The sequence below is a fragment of the Lontra canadensis genome, unplaced genomic scaffold (assembly GCF_010015895.1).
Source record: "Lontra canadensis isolate GAN:19392208 unplaced genomic scaffold, GSC_riverotter_1.0 scaffold88, whole genome shotgun sequence".
Classification (NCBI taxonomy): Eukaryota; Metazoa; Chordata; class Mammalia; order Carnivora; family Mustelidae; genus Lontra; species Lontra canadensis.
The window spans coordinates 4,846,292-4,862,174 of NW_022631082.1; the positions used below are offsets into that span (position 1 = coordinate 4,846,292).

The window sequence follows — 15,883 nt, forward strand, 5'->3', positions numbered from 1 at the left end:
AAATTTTAAGATTATTTGTTCCATTTCTGTGAAAAAAAAGTTGAAGCTGTTTTAATAGGGATTGCATTGAATGTGTAGATTGTTCTACGTAGCATAGACATTTTCACAAGATTTGTTCTTCCAGTCCATGACCATGGAATGTTTTTCCATTTCTTTGTGTCTTCCTCAGTTTCTTCCATGAATGTTCTATAGTTTCTGAGTACTGATCCTTTGCCTCTTTGGAGAGATTTATTCCTAGGTATGTTATGGTTTTGGTGCCATTATAAGTGGGATTGAATCCTTAATTTCTCTTTCTTCTGTCTTGTTGTTGTTGTATAGAAGTGCAACTGATTTCTGTGCATTGATTTTATATCCTGATACTTTACTGAATTCCTGTATGAGTTCTAGCAGTTTTGGGGTGGAATCTTTTGGGTTTTCCACATAAAGTATCGTGTCACCTGCAAAGAGTGAGAGTTTGACTTCTTTGATGATTCGGATGCCTTTTGTTTTTGTTGTTGTTGTCTGATTGCTGAGCCTAGGACTTCTAGTACTATGTTGAGTAGCAGGGGTGATAGTGGACATCCCTGTGTGTTCCTGACCCTAGCGGAAAAGCTCTCAGGTTTTCCCCATTGAGAATGATATTCACTGTGGCTTTTTCAAAGATGGCTTTGATGATATTGAAGTATGTACTCTCTGTGCCTACACTACGAAGAATTTTGATCAAAAAAGGATGCTGTACTTTGTCAAATGCTTTTTCAGCATCTATTGAGAGGATCATATGGTTCTTGTTTTTTCTTTTATTAATGTATTGTATCATACTGATTGATTTGTGGATGTTGAACCAATCTTGCAACCCAGGAATAAATCCCACTTGATCATGGTGAATAATCATTTTAATGTACTGTTGGAACCTATTGGCTAGTATTTTGGTGAGAATTTTTGCATCCAGTTTCATCAAGGATATTAGTCTGTGATTCTCCTTTTTGATGGGGTCTTTTTTTGGTTTTGGGGTCAAGGTAATGCTGGCCTCATAAAATGAGTTTGGAAGTTTTCTTTCCATTTCTATTTTTTGGAACAATTTCAGGAGAATAGGAATTAATTCTTCTTTAAATGTTTGGTAGAATTCCCCTGGGAAGCTATCTGGCCCTGGGCCTTTGTTGGGAGGTTTCTTTTGTTTGTTTGTTTGTTTGAAGATGTTACTTACTTATTTAACAGAGAAACACAGTGAGAAAGGAAACACAAGCAGGGGAAGTGGGAGAGACAAACAGGTTTCCCGAGGGAAGCCCCAAGTGGGACTTGATCCCAAGACTCTGAGATCATGACCTGAGCTGAAGGCAGACGCTTAACGAATGAGCCACCCAGACGTGTTGGGAGATTTTTGAAGACTGTTTCAATCTCCTTACTGGTTATAGGTCTGTTCAGGTTTTCTATTTCTTCCTCGTTCAGTTTTGGTAGTTTATACGACTCTGAGAATGCATCCATTTCTTCCAGATTGTCTAATTTGCTGGCACATGGTTGCTCATAATATGTTCTTATAATTGTTTGTATTTCTTTGGTGTAGGTTCTGATCTCTCCTTTTTCATTCATGGTTTTATTAATTTGGGTCCTTTCTCTCTTCTTTTTGATAGGTCTGGCCTGGGGTTTATCAATCTTACTAATTCTTTCAAAGAACCAGCTCCTAGTTTTGTTGATCTGTTCTACTGTTCTTTTGGTTTATATTTCATTTATTTCTCTTATTTCTCTTCTGCTGCTGGGTTTAGGCTATATTTGCTGTTCTTGCTCCAGCTCCTTTAGGTATAGGGTTAGGTTATGTATTTGAGACCTTTCTTGTTTCTTGTGAAAGACTTGTATTGCTATATACTTTCCTCTCAGGACCATCTTTGCTGCATCCCAAAGAGTTTGAACAGTTGTGTTTTCATTTTCATTTGTTTCCATGAGTTTTTTATTTATTTTATTATTACTATCTTTTTAAGATTTTATTTACAGAGAGAAAGAGAGAACACAGGCAGAGAGGCAGGCAGAGAGAGGGGGAAGCAGGCTTCCTGCTGAGCAGAGAGCCCAGTGCAGGGCTTGATCCCAGGACCCTGAGATCATGACCTGAGCTGAAGGCAGAGGATTAACCCACTGAGCCACCCAGGTGCCCTTCTTTAGTAGGATGTTCTTTAGCTTCCATGTATTTAAGGTGGGTTTTTTTTTTTTAAGATTTTATTTATTTATTTGACAGACAGAGACCATAAGTAGGCAGAGAGGCAGGCAGAGAGAGAGGAATGGAAGCAGGCTCCCTGCTGAGCAGAGAGCCTGATGGGGGACTCCATCCCAGGACCCTGGGATCATGACCCGAGTTGAATGCAGAGGCTTTAACCCACTGAGCCACCTGGGTGCCCCTGTATTTATGTTTTTTCCAGCTTTCCTCTTGTGATTGAGTTTGAGTTTCAAAGCATTGTGGTCTAAAAATATGCAAGGAATGATCCAAGTCTTTTGGTACTGGCTGGGACCTGATTTGTGACCCAGGATGTGATCTATTCTGGAGAATGTTCCATGTGTACTAGAGAAGAATGTGAATTCTGTTGCTTTGGAAGGAATGTTCTGAATATATCTGTCATGTCCATTTGGTCCAGTGTATCATTTTAGCCTTTATTTCCTTCTTGATCTTTTGTTTAGATATCTGTCCATTTCAATGAGGGGGTGTTAAAGTCCCCTACTATTGTTGTATTCTTGTCAATGTTTTTCTTTGATTTTGTTATTAGTTGCTTTATGTAGTTGGCTACTCCCATGTTAGGGACATTGATATTTAAAATTGTTAGATCTTCTTGTTGGACAGACCCTGTAAGTATGATATAGTGTCCTTCTTCATCTCTTATTATAGTCTTAAGCTTAATATCTGATTTGTATGATCTAAGTATTGCCACCCCAGCTTTCTTTTGAAGTCCATTAGCATGATAAATGGTTTTCTACCCCCTCACTTTAAATCTGGGGGTATCTTTGGGTCTAAAATGAGTCTCTTGCAGACAGCATATCAATGGCTCTTGCTTTTTTATCCAGTCTGACACTCTATGTCTTTTGATTGGGGCCGTTAGCCCATTTACATTCAGGGTAACTATTGAAAGATAGGAATTTATTGCCATTGTTTTGCCTGCTGTAAGGTGACTGATACTGTATATCATCTCTGTTCCTATCTGGTCTGTGTTACTCTGGGGCTCTTTGTTAGAGGACCCCTTTCAATATTTCTTGTAGGCTGGTTTGGTGATCACAAATTCTTCTGGTTTCTGTTTACCCTAGAAGCTTTTTATCACTCCTACATTCTTGGCTGCATATCTTTCCTCTTTAGTACCCTGAATAATATGCCTGTCTTTTCTGGCCTGCCAGGTCTCTGTGGATAGGTTTTCTGCCAGTCTAATGTTTCTGCCCTTGATAGACCTCTCGTCCTGAGCTGCTTTCAGGATTTTCTCTTTGTCATTGAGACTTGTAAGTTTTACTATTAATTTACTATTAAATTAAATATTGACCTCATTTTTATTGATTTTAAGGGGACGTTCTCTGTGCCTCCTGGATTTTGATGCTTGTTTCCTTCCCCAAATTAGGAAAGCTCTCCGCTATAATTTGCTCCAATATACCTTCTGCCCCTCTCTTTCTTTTTCTTCTGGGATCCCAATTACTCTAATATTATTTCACTTTATGGTATCACTTATCACTCAAATTCTCCCCTCGTGATCCAGTAGTTGTTTATGTTTTTCTCAGCTTCTTTATTCCCCAGCATTTGGTCTTCTTTATCACTAATTCTCTCTTCAGCCTCATTTATTCTAGCAGTAAGAGCCTCCACTTTTGATTGTACCTCATCAATAGCTTTTTTTTTTTTTTTAGTTCAACTTGGTTAGATTTTAGTTCTTTTATTTCTCCAGATCGGGATTTTATTTCTCCAGAAAAGGATATGCTAGTATCTTCTATGCTTTTTTCAAGCCCAGCTAGCATCTTTATAGTTGTCATTCTGAACTCTGGTTCTGACATCTTACTAATATCTGTATTAATTGGGTCCCCAGTAGTCGGTACTGCCTCTTGTTCTTTTCTGTTCTTTTTTTTTTTTTTAAGTGAGTTTTTCCACCTTGTCATTTTGTCCAGAGAAGAATAGATGGATGAGAGAACAAAATGCCAAAAGGGTAACAGTGATCCCAGAAAAATATACACTAACCAAATCACAAAAGATCCAAAACTAGCGAGGTGGTGGCTGGGGGGTGGGGGGAGAAGAAGGAAAAAAAAATGTGATTAGGCTGGTGAATGGAACAGAGACACACACTTGATTTTGGGTGTATTTTGGTCTGCTAGAAGAAATTGCCTCCCAACATTTTTTTTTTTAAAGATTTTATTTGTTTATTTGACAGAGAGAGACACAGCAAGAAAGGGAACACAAGCAGAGGGAGTGGGAAAGGGAGAAGCAGGCTTCCCGCTGAGCAGGGAAGCCCCATGTGGGGCTCGATCCCAGGACCCTGGGATCATGACCTGAGCCAAGGCAACCACTAAATGACTGAGCCATGCCGGTGCCCCTTCTCCCAACATTTTAAAGAAAGAAAAACTTATATATAAAAATAAGAGTAAACACAATGAAGGGATGGAATATAACTATAATGATAAAATTTTAAAAGATTTTTTTAAAAGATTTTTAAAAAGAAATTAATAAGAAATTGGTTTAAAAAAGGAAGAAAAGAAAAAACAGAGAGAATGTGATCAGTCTGGAGGCTAGGACAAAGCCATACACTAGATTTAGGGTATATTTGGTCTGTTAGAAGAAACCCCAAATTTTAAGAGAAAGAAAAGCATATATGTATATAAAAAAATAAGGTTAAATACGATGAAGGGATAAAATATGACTATAAAAATGAAAATTAAAAATGTTTTTAAGGGGCACCTGGGTGGGTGGCTCAGTGGGCCCCCCTCTTCAGTGAGCCCTCAGACAAAAGCTCATCACTCCTGTCTTTCTGTTCTCTGGCCACACTCCGTGCTCACCCAGCCTGTGACCAAGCACCTCTATCTCTGGCATACAGCCCCATCTGGAGTCTCCAAACCCAACAGATTCCTATAGCGTTCTGCACTGCTCCTTCTCGTGGAACCCTGGATCTGCCACTTGTGGGGTCCCTGCTTGAAGAGTAGTGGCCTGACTGTGCCTCAGGTCACAGCTCAAGGTAACTCCAAGCTGAGAGCCCCTCTCCTTGTTTTTTCCAGTTTTCCTCTGCAGCCGGCTTCCCTGCTCTAATACCTGAGAACTCTGCCACACTTAGGCACTCCTGGTCTTTCTGTGACCCCGTAAGTCCTGAGACCACACTGTCCCAGTGAGGGCTCCACCCCCTGCTTAGCCTCTGGAGTGACGTCCCTCTGTGGAGCAGACTGGTGCCCCTAGTATGAACTTTTTGATGTAGGATAAATCGTATGGACTGAAGTCCTTTTTAAAATAATTACATGTGGGGCACCTGGGTGGCTCAGTGGGTTAAAGCCTCTGCCTTCGGCTCAGGTCATGGCCTCAGGGTCCTGGGATCGAGCCCCGCATCGGGTTCTCTCTGCTCAGCACGGAGCCTGCTTCCCCCCCTCTCTCTGCCTGCCTCTCTACTTGTGATCTCTCACTGTCAAATAAATAAATAAAATCTTTAAAAAATTTAAAAAAAATAATTACATGTATAATATTTTCTTTTAATATGAATTATTTGGTATGGAGGCAAAGAGTTTCTTTTGAGTATGAATTTTTTGGTGGTGAGTCAGGTTTGGTCTTGCCAACATGAAAACTCTGGTGTGTGTTAAAGGATGAGAGAAACCTGTAGGCTCTGATATACATCACATCTGTGTGGCTTTAGTTTATGTGTATTCTCTGGTGTGAAATAACTTTTGAAGCTCTGTGAAAGGTTTTGCAACACTGATTACTTCCTAATTATTTATCTAGAATTTAAATATTTAGAGTGTTCTAAATGATGAGCAGGGCCTAAAGGCCTTTGTTTTGACCATGTGTGTGGGCTTTCTCTACCTTGTGACTTCACTGATGTTCAGTACGGTGGGAGACATGGTTGAAAGTCGTGCTGCACTCTTTATGTTCATAACATTGGACAAAAGTACAAAGTTTTCTATCTTAACATAGTGAGAGCTTGCTGACACACTGGGCATGGAGCACTTGTTACCATCTTTCTCCAGCACCCAGGGCTCCTTTCCTTGCCTCAAAGAGGATATCACATCTACCTTATAAGTGCACCAAAACATAGTGTCCAAAAATACAAGGTAATCACAGCATTACATCCTTATACAGTTTTCTCTCTTCAGGGCTTAAATGAGCCCATTGCTCTGAAGAAAAGATCACGGCCACATCTCTAAATTTCACTCATTCCTGCGACATCAGCTTTAGAAATGAAAGAGACAATTTTTCCTCCTCCTCTTCAGGGAAAGCGGTTTCCCGAGAAGTCACGCTCTTTCAAAGAGGTCATCCAGGCAGCCCTGTTTGTTACTTGATGTTTTCTGTTTCTGTTGAAATGTTTAGTATGTTCCTCCATTCTTCTCAGTTTCTTGAATATCTTTATGACTGTTATTTTGAATTCTTTTTTCCCTAATTTTTATGTAAATTCTGCTTTGTTAACATGTAATACAATATTGATTTCAGGAGTAGAATTCAGTGATTCATCATTTACACATAACACCCAGTGCTCATCGTATCAAGTCCCCTCCTTGATACTCATCACCCATTTAGCCCATTTCCCCACCCACCTCCCTCCATCAACCCTGTTTGTTCTTTCAGAGTCTCTGGTTTGTTTTTCCCTCTCTCTTTTTTGCCTCCCATATGTTGATCTGTTTTCTTAAATTCCATATGTGAGTGAAATCATACAGTATTTGTTTCTGACTGTTTCATTTTACTTAGCATAATATACTCTGGCTCCATCCATGTTGTTGCAAATGGCAAGATTTCATTCTTTTTGATGGCGGGGTAACACTCTATTGTATTTGTATATACACCACATCTTTAGTTCATCTGTCAATAGACATCTGGGTCTGTTGATGGACATCCATAGTTTGCCTATCGTGGACATTGCTGCTATAAACATTGGGGTGCAAGTGCCCCTTCAGATTTTATCTTTGGGGTAAATCTCTAGTATTGCAATTGCTGGGTCATGGAGTAGTTCTGTTTTCAACTTTTTGAGGAACCTCCATCCTATTTTCCAGAGTGGTAGGGCACACCATTTTTAGTGGGGTTTTCCTGTATTATCCACACAGAGCTAACATATGATATTTGATGACTGATAATATTTATTGGTTACTACATAGTACAAGTCCATAGTACAACTGTTCCCAGAGGGATGGAGGTGGCCATATATTCTTACATTCATAAGATACCCTGATATGGTCTTGGTTCAAAGAAAGGAAGGTCAGGTAAATTATACTGTCACCCTTACAGGGAAGCAGCTGTTGATTTGTCCTCTGGTAAGTCATTGTTGATACCCTTTGTTTTTAATAGACTCTGCTTTAAGTCCTTGATGCACAGTTGAAATCAGTGGTCTGGGCCTGAGCAATTAGCTGCTGGCTCAGTTAGGAGGACCCAAAGTGAACCACTGATTGCTGTTCTCTTAAGTCACCTTACTGATATGTATACATTGGGAAGAGGTACTACAAAACTTTTTTTTTCCCAAATAGCAATTTTTTTAAATAAAAAATATTTAAAATTTCTAAGGTGGGAACACATTGTGATGATCACTGAATCTTAAATGCAACTAATGAGTCATTGAACACTACATCAGAAACTAATGATATACTATATGTTGGCTAATTGAAAAAACTTTTTTTTAAAGATTTTATTTATTTGATGGAGATCACAAGTAGGCAGAGAGTCAGGCAGAGAGAGAAGAGGAAGCAGGCTCTCTGCGAAGCAGAAAGCCCGATGTGGGGCTCAATCCCAGGACCCTGAGATCATGACCTGAGCTGAAGGCAGAGGCTCTAACCCACTGAGCCACCCAGGCGCCCCATCTTTTGGTTTCTTTTTGCATGGAATATTTTTTCATCTGTTTTATTGCCAGTCTTGGCCTGTCAACAAGCAGCGTTGTAGTCAGACCATACTTTCTTTATATGTATGTATTTATTTTTAAATAGTCTCCACACCCAGCATGGAACCCAGTGCAAGGCTTGAATTCCCGACCGGAGATGAAGACCTGACCTGAGATCAAGCATCAGATGCTTAACCAGCTGAGCTACCCAAGTGCCTCTGTGTTTATTATTCCTTTCCTAGCTCAACTCAAATGCATAGACCATTTTTCAGACTTTATTCTGTTATGTAAGCATTTGAAGCTTTGGCTAGTTTGTAGTTTGACATTATTTCAAAATGTGTTTGTATATTTCCACCATATGTTGTATATTTCCACCATATGTTGTATTTTTAATGTTTTTGTTATTGTGACCAAGCTTTATGGTCTTTACAGAATTATATTAATCTTTTGACATGTTTGAGATATGTTTTCTGGCCCTGTGTGTGGTCAGTTTCCAGAAGTGTTTCATGCAAGCTTGAAAAGAATGTTTGCAGCCAGCAGTGCCCTCTGTCTCTAGGTCCAGCTCATTAATTATTTTGCTAAAGCCTTTGTGGTTATTGAATATTCCTCTATTCTGTTCCAGAGAGAGGTGTATCAGAAATGTTCTACTCTGATGGTAGCTTTTATAATTCTCTTTTTATATTGTCCATTTTGGTTTTCTATTTTTTTGAAAGCTGTGTTATATTAGCTGCATATCATTTTGGAATTGCTGTTGCTTTTTGGTAAATTAATTTAAATATTGTAAGTAACCCTTTATCTCTCTAAATGCCCATTTCATTAAAATCTTTTGTCAGTTTTTTTTTTGTTTTGTTTTGTTTTTTTTTTTTGACAGACAGAAATCACAAGTAGGCAGAGAGGCAGGCAGAGAGAGAGGAGGAAGCAGACTCCCTGCTGAGCAGAGAGCCCGATGCGGGGCTCGATCCCAGGACCCTAGGATCATGACCCGAGCTGAAAGGCAGAGGCTTTAACCCACTGAGCCACCCAGGTGCCCCTTTTGTCAGATTTTTATGTATCTTTATCATATTGTTTCTCCTGTATTTCTCCACCTGATTTCTTAAGCATTTTAGATGACTTTTTAAAAACCTGTAGCTGTCATTTAAAAACTCTGGATTCTAAATAAAGTTCTCATTTTGAGATAAATTCAGGCATTCAGAGAGGTAAAAATAAGACCTATGTCCCTATATATTTTTCACCCACCTCTCCTTAAGTTTGACAGCTTAGATAACCATAGTATAATTACTGAAACTAGGAAATTAACATTGACAAAATACTATCAACTAATCTACAAACCTTATTTAAACTTTCCTTTATTTGGCCTGTTTTGGAGCAAGGGGGGTATTCAGAATCACATATTGCACTAATATTGATAATTTTTAAATCCATAATAACAGTCCTTATTTAATAGAAGCATTTAGTCCATTTATTTGTAGTATAATTACTAATATTTGGATTTAATTCAGGTATCTAATTTTATGCTTTTCATTTGTCTTATTTTTGTTTTTCTTTGAATTCCATTTTTTCCTCATTTATTTTTCCTTCTGATGTCTAAAATTTACGTGGTTCATTACACTGAAAGCTTTGTGTTTAAGGTCTTAATTAGGGGCACATGGCTGGACCAATCAGTAGAGCATGTGACTCTTGTTCTTGGGTAGTGAATTCGAACCCCATGTTGGGTGTAGAGATTAAGTAATCAGTATCTTTCCTTTCTTATAAAGCATACAAAGAATTTTGAATACAGTCCTTCTAATCAACTACCTTCTGAACTATGCACTAGATAAAGGACTTACAGACAAGTCCAGAATCACACAAGATAAAACATTGTACTAACCTCAAACCTGTGGACATAGCTACTAGGAAACATCTGATAAATAGGCAAACATAACAGTCCCCTAGACATAGATATTGAAACCCAGAAACATACTGTGACATATGTAGATTGGCTCCAAATTATTTGTACTCTTTACATTGAGATGATACTTCTGTATCCTCCCCCCTTTGTTCCTTGGCTTACCATGTGTGTTTTCTTGATCAATATATTTGGAAAATCGATTTGGCATTTTCTACTGAATTGTAATGTAGATATACTCTATCCAACAAAATGTGACCATCAACATAAATGTGAAAGGTTACTTAGACTACCTTGATTTGAGTACCTTTAAGTAGCCAGAGAATTCAGTGCCCAGTCTTGCCTAATATGGGTCCTCAAACAATGAGCCATGTGGGCACTGAAGTGTCTGTCTTGTTGCCCAAACAACACAGAGAAGATAATTCATAACCCTACCTCTGAGTATAGTACCCAGTCCTTACCAGCTAGTAAGCCTGACTAGAGATCCCAGGCAACTCCAGAGCCCAGCCTACAGCCTTGCTTGGGCAGGGAACTAAGCTAGCATTCCTATACCACTATTCACAGCTCCCCGAACTTCAGAGCTCAGGCAGTTGGCCTTGACCCAAAACAGACATTGTTAGCAGTCCCATCTGCCCAATGACACTATCAGCAAACAGTCCAGAAAGCTAAACTGACCTTACCAGTCAAGAACCGTTTCTGCCAAAGTGAACCTATAAATCCTGAAAGAGAAGACCACTTACTCAAAATGTACAGCTACCCATGTAAGTAATGAAGGATCATGAAAAATCAGGTAAGCATAATACTACCAAAGGAAACTAGTAAAGCTCTGATAACGTACCCTAAAGAAATGGAAATCTATAAAATGTCAAACAAAATATTCCTCTTAAAGAAGTTTAGTGAACTACAAGAACACACTGATGTATAGTATAACTAAACAAAATTAGTAAAACAATGCATGGAGAAAATGAGAAGTTTGGTTGCTTTTCATGATTTCTGTTTCTTTGTCAAACAGAGGGGGGCCAAGCTGGTTCAGTCAGCAAAGCATGCAACTCTTTGGGCGCCTGAGTGGCTCAGTGAGTTAAGGCTCTGCCTTCAGCTCAGGTCACGATCTCGGGTCCTGGAATTGAGCCCCACCTCGGGCTCTCTGCTCAGCGGGGAGCCTGCTTCCCCGCCCCCACCACCACCACCACCTGCCTCTCTGCCTACTTGTGATCTCTGTCAAATAAATAAATAAAATCTTAAAAAAAAAAAAAAATGCAACTCTTGATCTCAGGGTCATGAGTTTGAGCCCCATGTTGGGTATAGAGATTACTTAGTAAACAAAAAAAATAACCAAACAAAGCCTAGAGATGAAAAATACAATTAATGAACTGAAGAATTCAATAAAAAGCTTGAAAAGCAGATGTGACGATGCAGAAGAATGAATCAGTGTCCTAGAAGACTAGAGAGTTGAAGTATCTAGTCAGAGCAGCAAAAAGAAAAAGGAATGAAAGAGTGAAGAAAGCCTACAGGACTTAATAGAACACAGTCAAAAGAAACAATATCTGCATTATGGAAAATCCAGAAGAAGACTTAAACCAAGAATGGCTGAAAACTTCTCAAACTCAGAGAGAAATGGACATCCACATCCCTGAGACCTGACCCGCACTAGGTTGAACATGAATAGGGATACAGCAAGACATAATTGTCAAAAGTCACAGACAGAATTTTGAAAGTGGCAAGAGAAGAGAGATAATTTTTATACAAAAGAACTCCCATAAAATGATGGGTGGATTTCCCAATAGAAATTTTTTAGGCCAGGAGTGAATGGAATGATATATTCAAAATAATGAAAGAAAAACATTGAGAGAGGGACACCTGGGTGGCTCAGTTGGTTAAGCGGCTGCCTTTGGCTCAGGTCTTGATCCCAGTGTCCTGGGATCGGGTCCCACATCAGGCTCCTAGCTTGGCAGGAAGCCTGCTTCTCCCTCTGCCTCTGCCTGCTGCTCTGTCTGCCTGTGCTCACTCGCACTGTCTCTCTCTCTCTCTCTCTGACAAATAAATAAAAAATCTTGAAAAAAAAACATTTAAAAAAAGAAAAACATTGAGAGAATTAAATTGTCAAAACAAGACTTCTATACCTGGCAAATCTCTCTCCTTTTCTGAAGGACAAAGACTCTTACGACCAATCAAAAGCTGTGGGAATTCATTACCACTACACCTGCCTTACAAGAAATACTAACGGGAGTTCTTTGAGTAGACGTAAAAGAACACTGATTAACATCATAAAAACATAAGAATGTAAAACTCACTGGTAACGGTAAATATATGCTCAAAGTTGGATTCTGTAATGTAATTAAAGATTCACTTATAACTCCAATTTTAAGTTAGAAAATATAGTAAAAATACCCGTAAGTATAATAATTTGTTATTCTATATACAATATATGTTGAAAAAATAATGTAAGCTGTAACATCATTAACCTGAAATGTGAGAGGGAGAGTAAAAGTATAAAATTTAGGAAAGCCACACCAGTTTTTAAAGGGTGTTAAAATTTAAAGATATTTTATGTAAGCCTCATAGTAACCACATGGAAATTAAAAAAAAAAAAAAATCTGTAGTAAAAGTTCATGATAGAGGTCCCTGGCTGGCTCAGTCAGTAGGACCTGTGACTTGATCTCAGGCTCGTAAGTTTGAGCCCCACGTTGACAGAGAAGTCAGAAATTGAGAGCGGCGTGCTCCGAGTCCCGGGTAGCCCAGAGGATGGTTCTTCCGCGGCTCCTGGCCGTCCTGCAGCACCGCCCGCAGCTGGTGGAGCATCTGTCCGAGTCTAAGCACCTCACAGGGTTTGCACTGATGCAGGCCCAGCTGCACCGCCAGGACGCAGCCCGGCGTCTTGGAGCCCTCGTGGCTGGGCCCGCGTGCTCCCTGGGTCACCACGCTGCCCACTTTAGAGACACCTTCACTGAGGAGCTGCGCTGTGGCCTCTGGGAATGCCCAGGGTCACTGCCAGGTAACCAGAGGGGCCCCAGCGCTAACCCCTAAACCCAGGCTGTGCGGGCCAGGGTCGCCAGCTTTCCCTTCTGGGCTCGACCCGGGCCTCGGCGCTCAGCACTCATCCTGGGCACAGTGCAGGGCTTTGAATCCGGAGTCAGACTGTTGGCCTTCAGAGCCCTCATTAATCAGAAAGCCCAGGCCAAACCGACATCCCCGGGGAAGCCCTGTGATCAGACTGGGCAGGGTGTGAAGAAATGACCCCCCCTAGCCGGGCCCTGATGCACCACATAGAGCCGTGAACCGAACCACAGCCCGAAGGAGCGTGCCCTCTGCGAGTGGGACTAAAACTTGTGTTCAGTGATGCTGCGTCTGCACTGATAGAGCAGCGCTCTACTTGTAGGGGAGAGCACGGAGGGAAAGACACAGCTGCCAAAATTCTTTGATTAAATGTGTGAGCTGAGGAGGGGCGGGAAGAGAGAGAGAGAAGTCAAATTGATATTGAAAGACATCAGAGAAAACCCAACAGCAGGATAAAAACAAGGAATAAAGGGTCAAAACAGCCAGAATACAATGAACAAAATGACAGTAGTTAGTCTTTATCAATAATAACTTTACAAATGGATTAAATTCTCCAGTCAAAAAACAGAATGGCTAAATGGCTAAGACAACAAGATCTGGCAATATGCTTCATACAAGATACACATAGACTAATGGTGAAGGGATGGAAAAAGATATTCAGCAAACGGTAACCAAAAAGAAAGAAGAAGAAAAAAAAACAGGTAACTACACTTAGAGCAGACAATATACTTTAGCCTAAAAATGGTAAAAAGAGACCTTTAAAGGTTGTTACATAATGATAAAGGGGTTAATCATCCAAGAAGATATAACTATTGTAAATATTTATGCATCCAACATCAAAGCATCAAAATATACAAAGCAAAACCGGACAGAGCTAAAAGCAGAAATGTATTAATATTGCAGAACTTTAATACACCCAGTCTCAACAATGGTAGATCATCCAATCAATATGGAAACAGCAAATTTTAACAAGCCCATAGACCAAATGGACCTGACATATACAGAACATTATACCTGACAATAGAATACAAATTTTACTTAAGCACACCTGGAATATTATCTAAGACCGTATGTTAGGCTACAAAAAATCCTAGCAAATTCAAAGACTGAAACCATACCAAGAATCTTCTCTGACCACAATGCCATGAAAACAAAAATCAAACTAGAAAGAAAACTAGAAAGTTCAAAAAGTCTTCAAAATTAAACACTATACTGAATAACCAGTGAATTAAGTAAGGAGGAAATAAAATAGTATCTCAAGACAAAAATGGAAACACAGCATATGAAAACTTATAGGATGCAGCAAAAAGATAGTTCTAAAGGATGTTCCTAACAACAAACGATTATATTAAGAAATAAGTTCTCAAATAGGCAACCAAACAATGCTTTAGGAACTAGAAAAAGAACAAAACAAACTGAGCCCAAAGTTAGCAGAAGGCTTAGAGCAGAAATAGAAATAGAAATAGAAAAGAGGAAACAATAGAAAAGATTAAAAGTAAGTGTTCATTCTGTCAAACAATAAACATAGTTGACAAATCACTTTGCTGCACTAGCCAATGGAAAAAAAAAAGAGAACCCAAACCAATAGATTTATAAATGATAAAGCAGACATTATAATGGATACAAAGGAGAAGAGGCTACTATGAACAATTATATGCCAAAAAAATTGGATACCTAAGAGATATAATAAATTGGAACCTAAGAGATACAATAATCTCAGAAACAAATCTATTGGGGTGCCTGGGTGGCTCAGTCATTAAGCATCTGTCATTGGCTCAGGTCATGATCCCAAGATCCTGGGATTGAGCCTCACATTGGGCTCCCCGCTCCATGGGGCGTCTGCTTCTCCCTCTCCTACTACCCCCGCCCCCGCTTGTGTTCCCTCTCACTGTGTCTCTATCAAATAAATAAATAACATCTTTAAAAAAAAAAGAAATCTACCAAGATTGAATCATGAAGAAATAGAATATCTGAACAGACCAATTACTGATAAGGAGATTAAATCAGTAATCACAAACCTCCTAAAACACAAAACCCCAGGACTATATGGCTTTATTAGCTAATTCTACCAAACACTTAAAAAGAATTGATGCTGGGGCGCCTGGGTGGCTCAATGGGTTAAGCCGCTGCCTTCGGCTCAGGTCATGATCTCAGAGTCCTGGAATCGAGTCCCACATCGGGCTGTCTGCTCAGCAGGGAGCCTGCTTCCCTCTCTCTCTCTCTCTCTCTCTCTCTGCCTGCCTCTCCATCTACTTGTGATCTCTCTCTGTCAAATAAATAAATAAATAATCTTAAAAAAAAAAAAAGAATTGATGCCAATCCTTCTCAAACTCTTTCAAGAAAAATTTAAGATGAGGAAACACTTCGAAATGCATTCTACAAGGTATCTACCAGCATTACCCTGATAGCCAAAGCCAGATAAGGACACTGCAAGAAAATTATGTACCAATATCATGATGAATATAGATACAAGAATTCTCAACAAAATATTAGCAAACCAAGTTCAAAAATACATTAAAAGGATTATACACTATGTCCAATTGGGTGCCCCCCACCCCGAGGTGCAAGGATGGTTCAATATACACAAATTAATAAATGTAACATCACATTAATAAAATGAAACAGCATCTTAATGTAGAAAAAGCATTTGAGGAAATACAATATTTTATTATTTTAAAAAGCCTTGAAAGATTGGGTGTGAAAGGAACATACATAGTGATCATAAAGGCCGTACATGACAAACTCACAGCTAGCATTAGACTCAACAGCGAAAAAGGCTTTCCTCTAAGATTCTGAACAAGTGTACCCACTCTCACCACTCCTATTCAAGATAGTCCTGAAAGTCCTAGCTAGAGCATCTAGGCAAGGCAAAGAATTCAAAGTCATCTAAACTTGAAAAGAAAAAAAACTGTCGCTATCTGCAAATCATATGAATTTTTAAATTTTTTTAAGATTTTATTTATTT

At 39.3% G+C, this 15,883-nt stretch overlaps 1 protein-coding gene across 1 annotated transcript; it reads left to right on the forward strand.

The window, feature by feature from the left end:
* The first annotated feature begins 12,606 nt into the window (after positions 1 to 12,606).
* LOC116883056 (protein NCBP2AS2-like) lies at positions 12,607 to 12,920 on the forward strand. Its single transcript, XM_032883927.1, has one exon. The coding sequence runs from the start codon at positions 12,607 to 12,609 to the stop codon at positions 12,886 to 12,888; it is 282 nt and encodes a 93-aa protein (XP_032739818.1). The 3' UTR covers positions 12,889 to 12,920.
* The last annotated feature ends 2,963 nt before the right edge of the window (positions 12,921 to 15,883 follow it).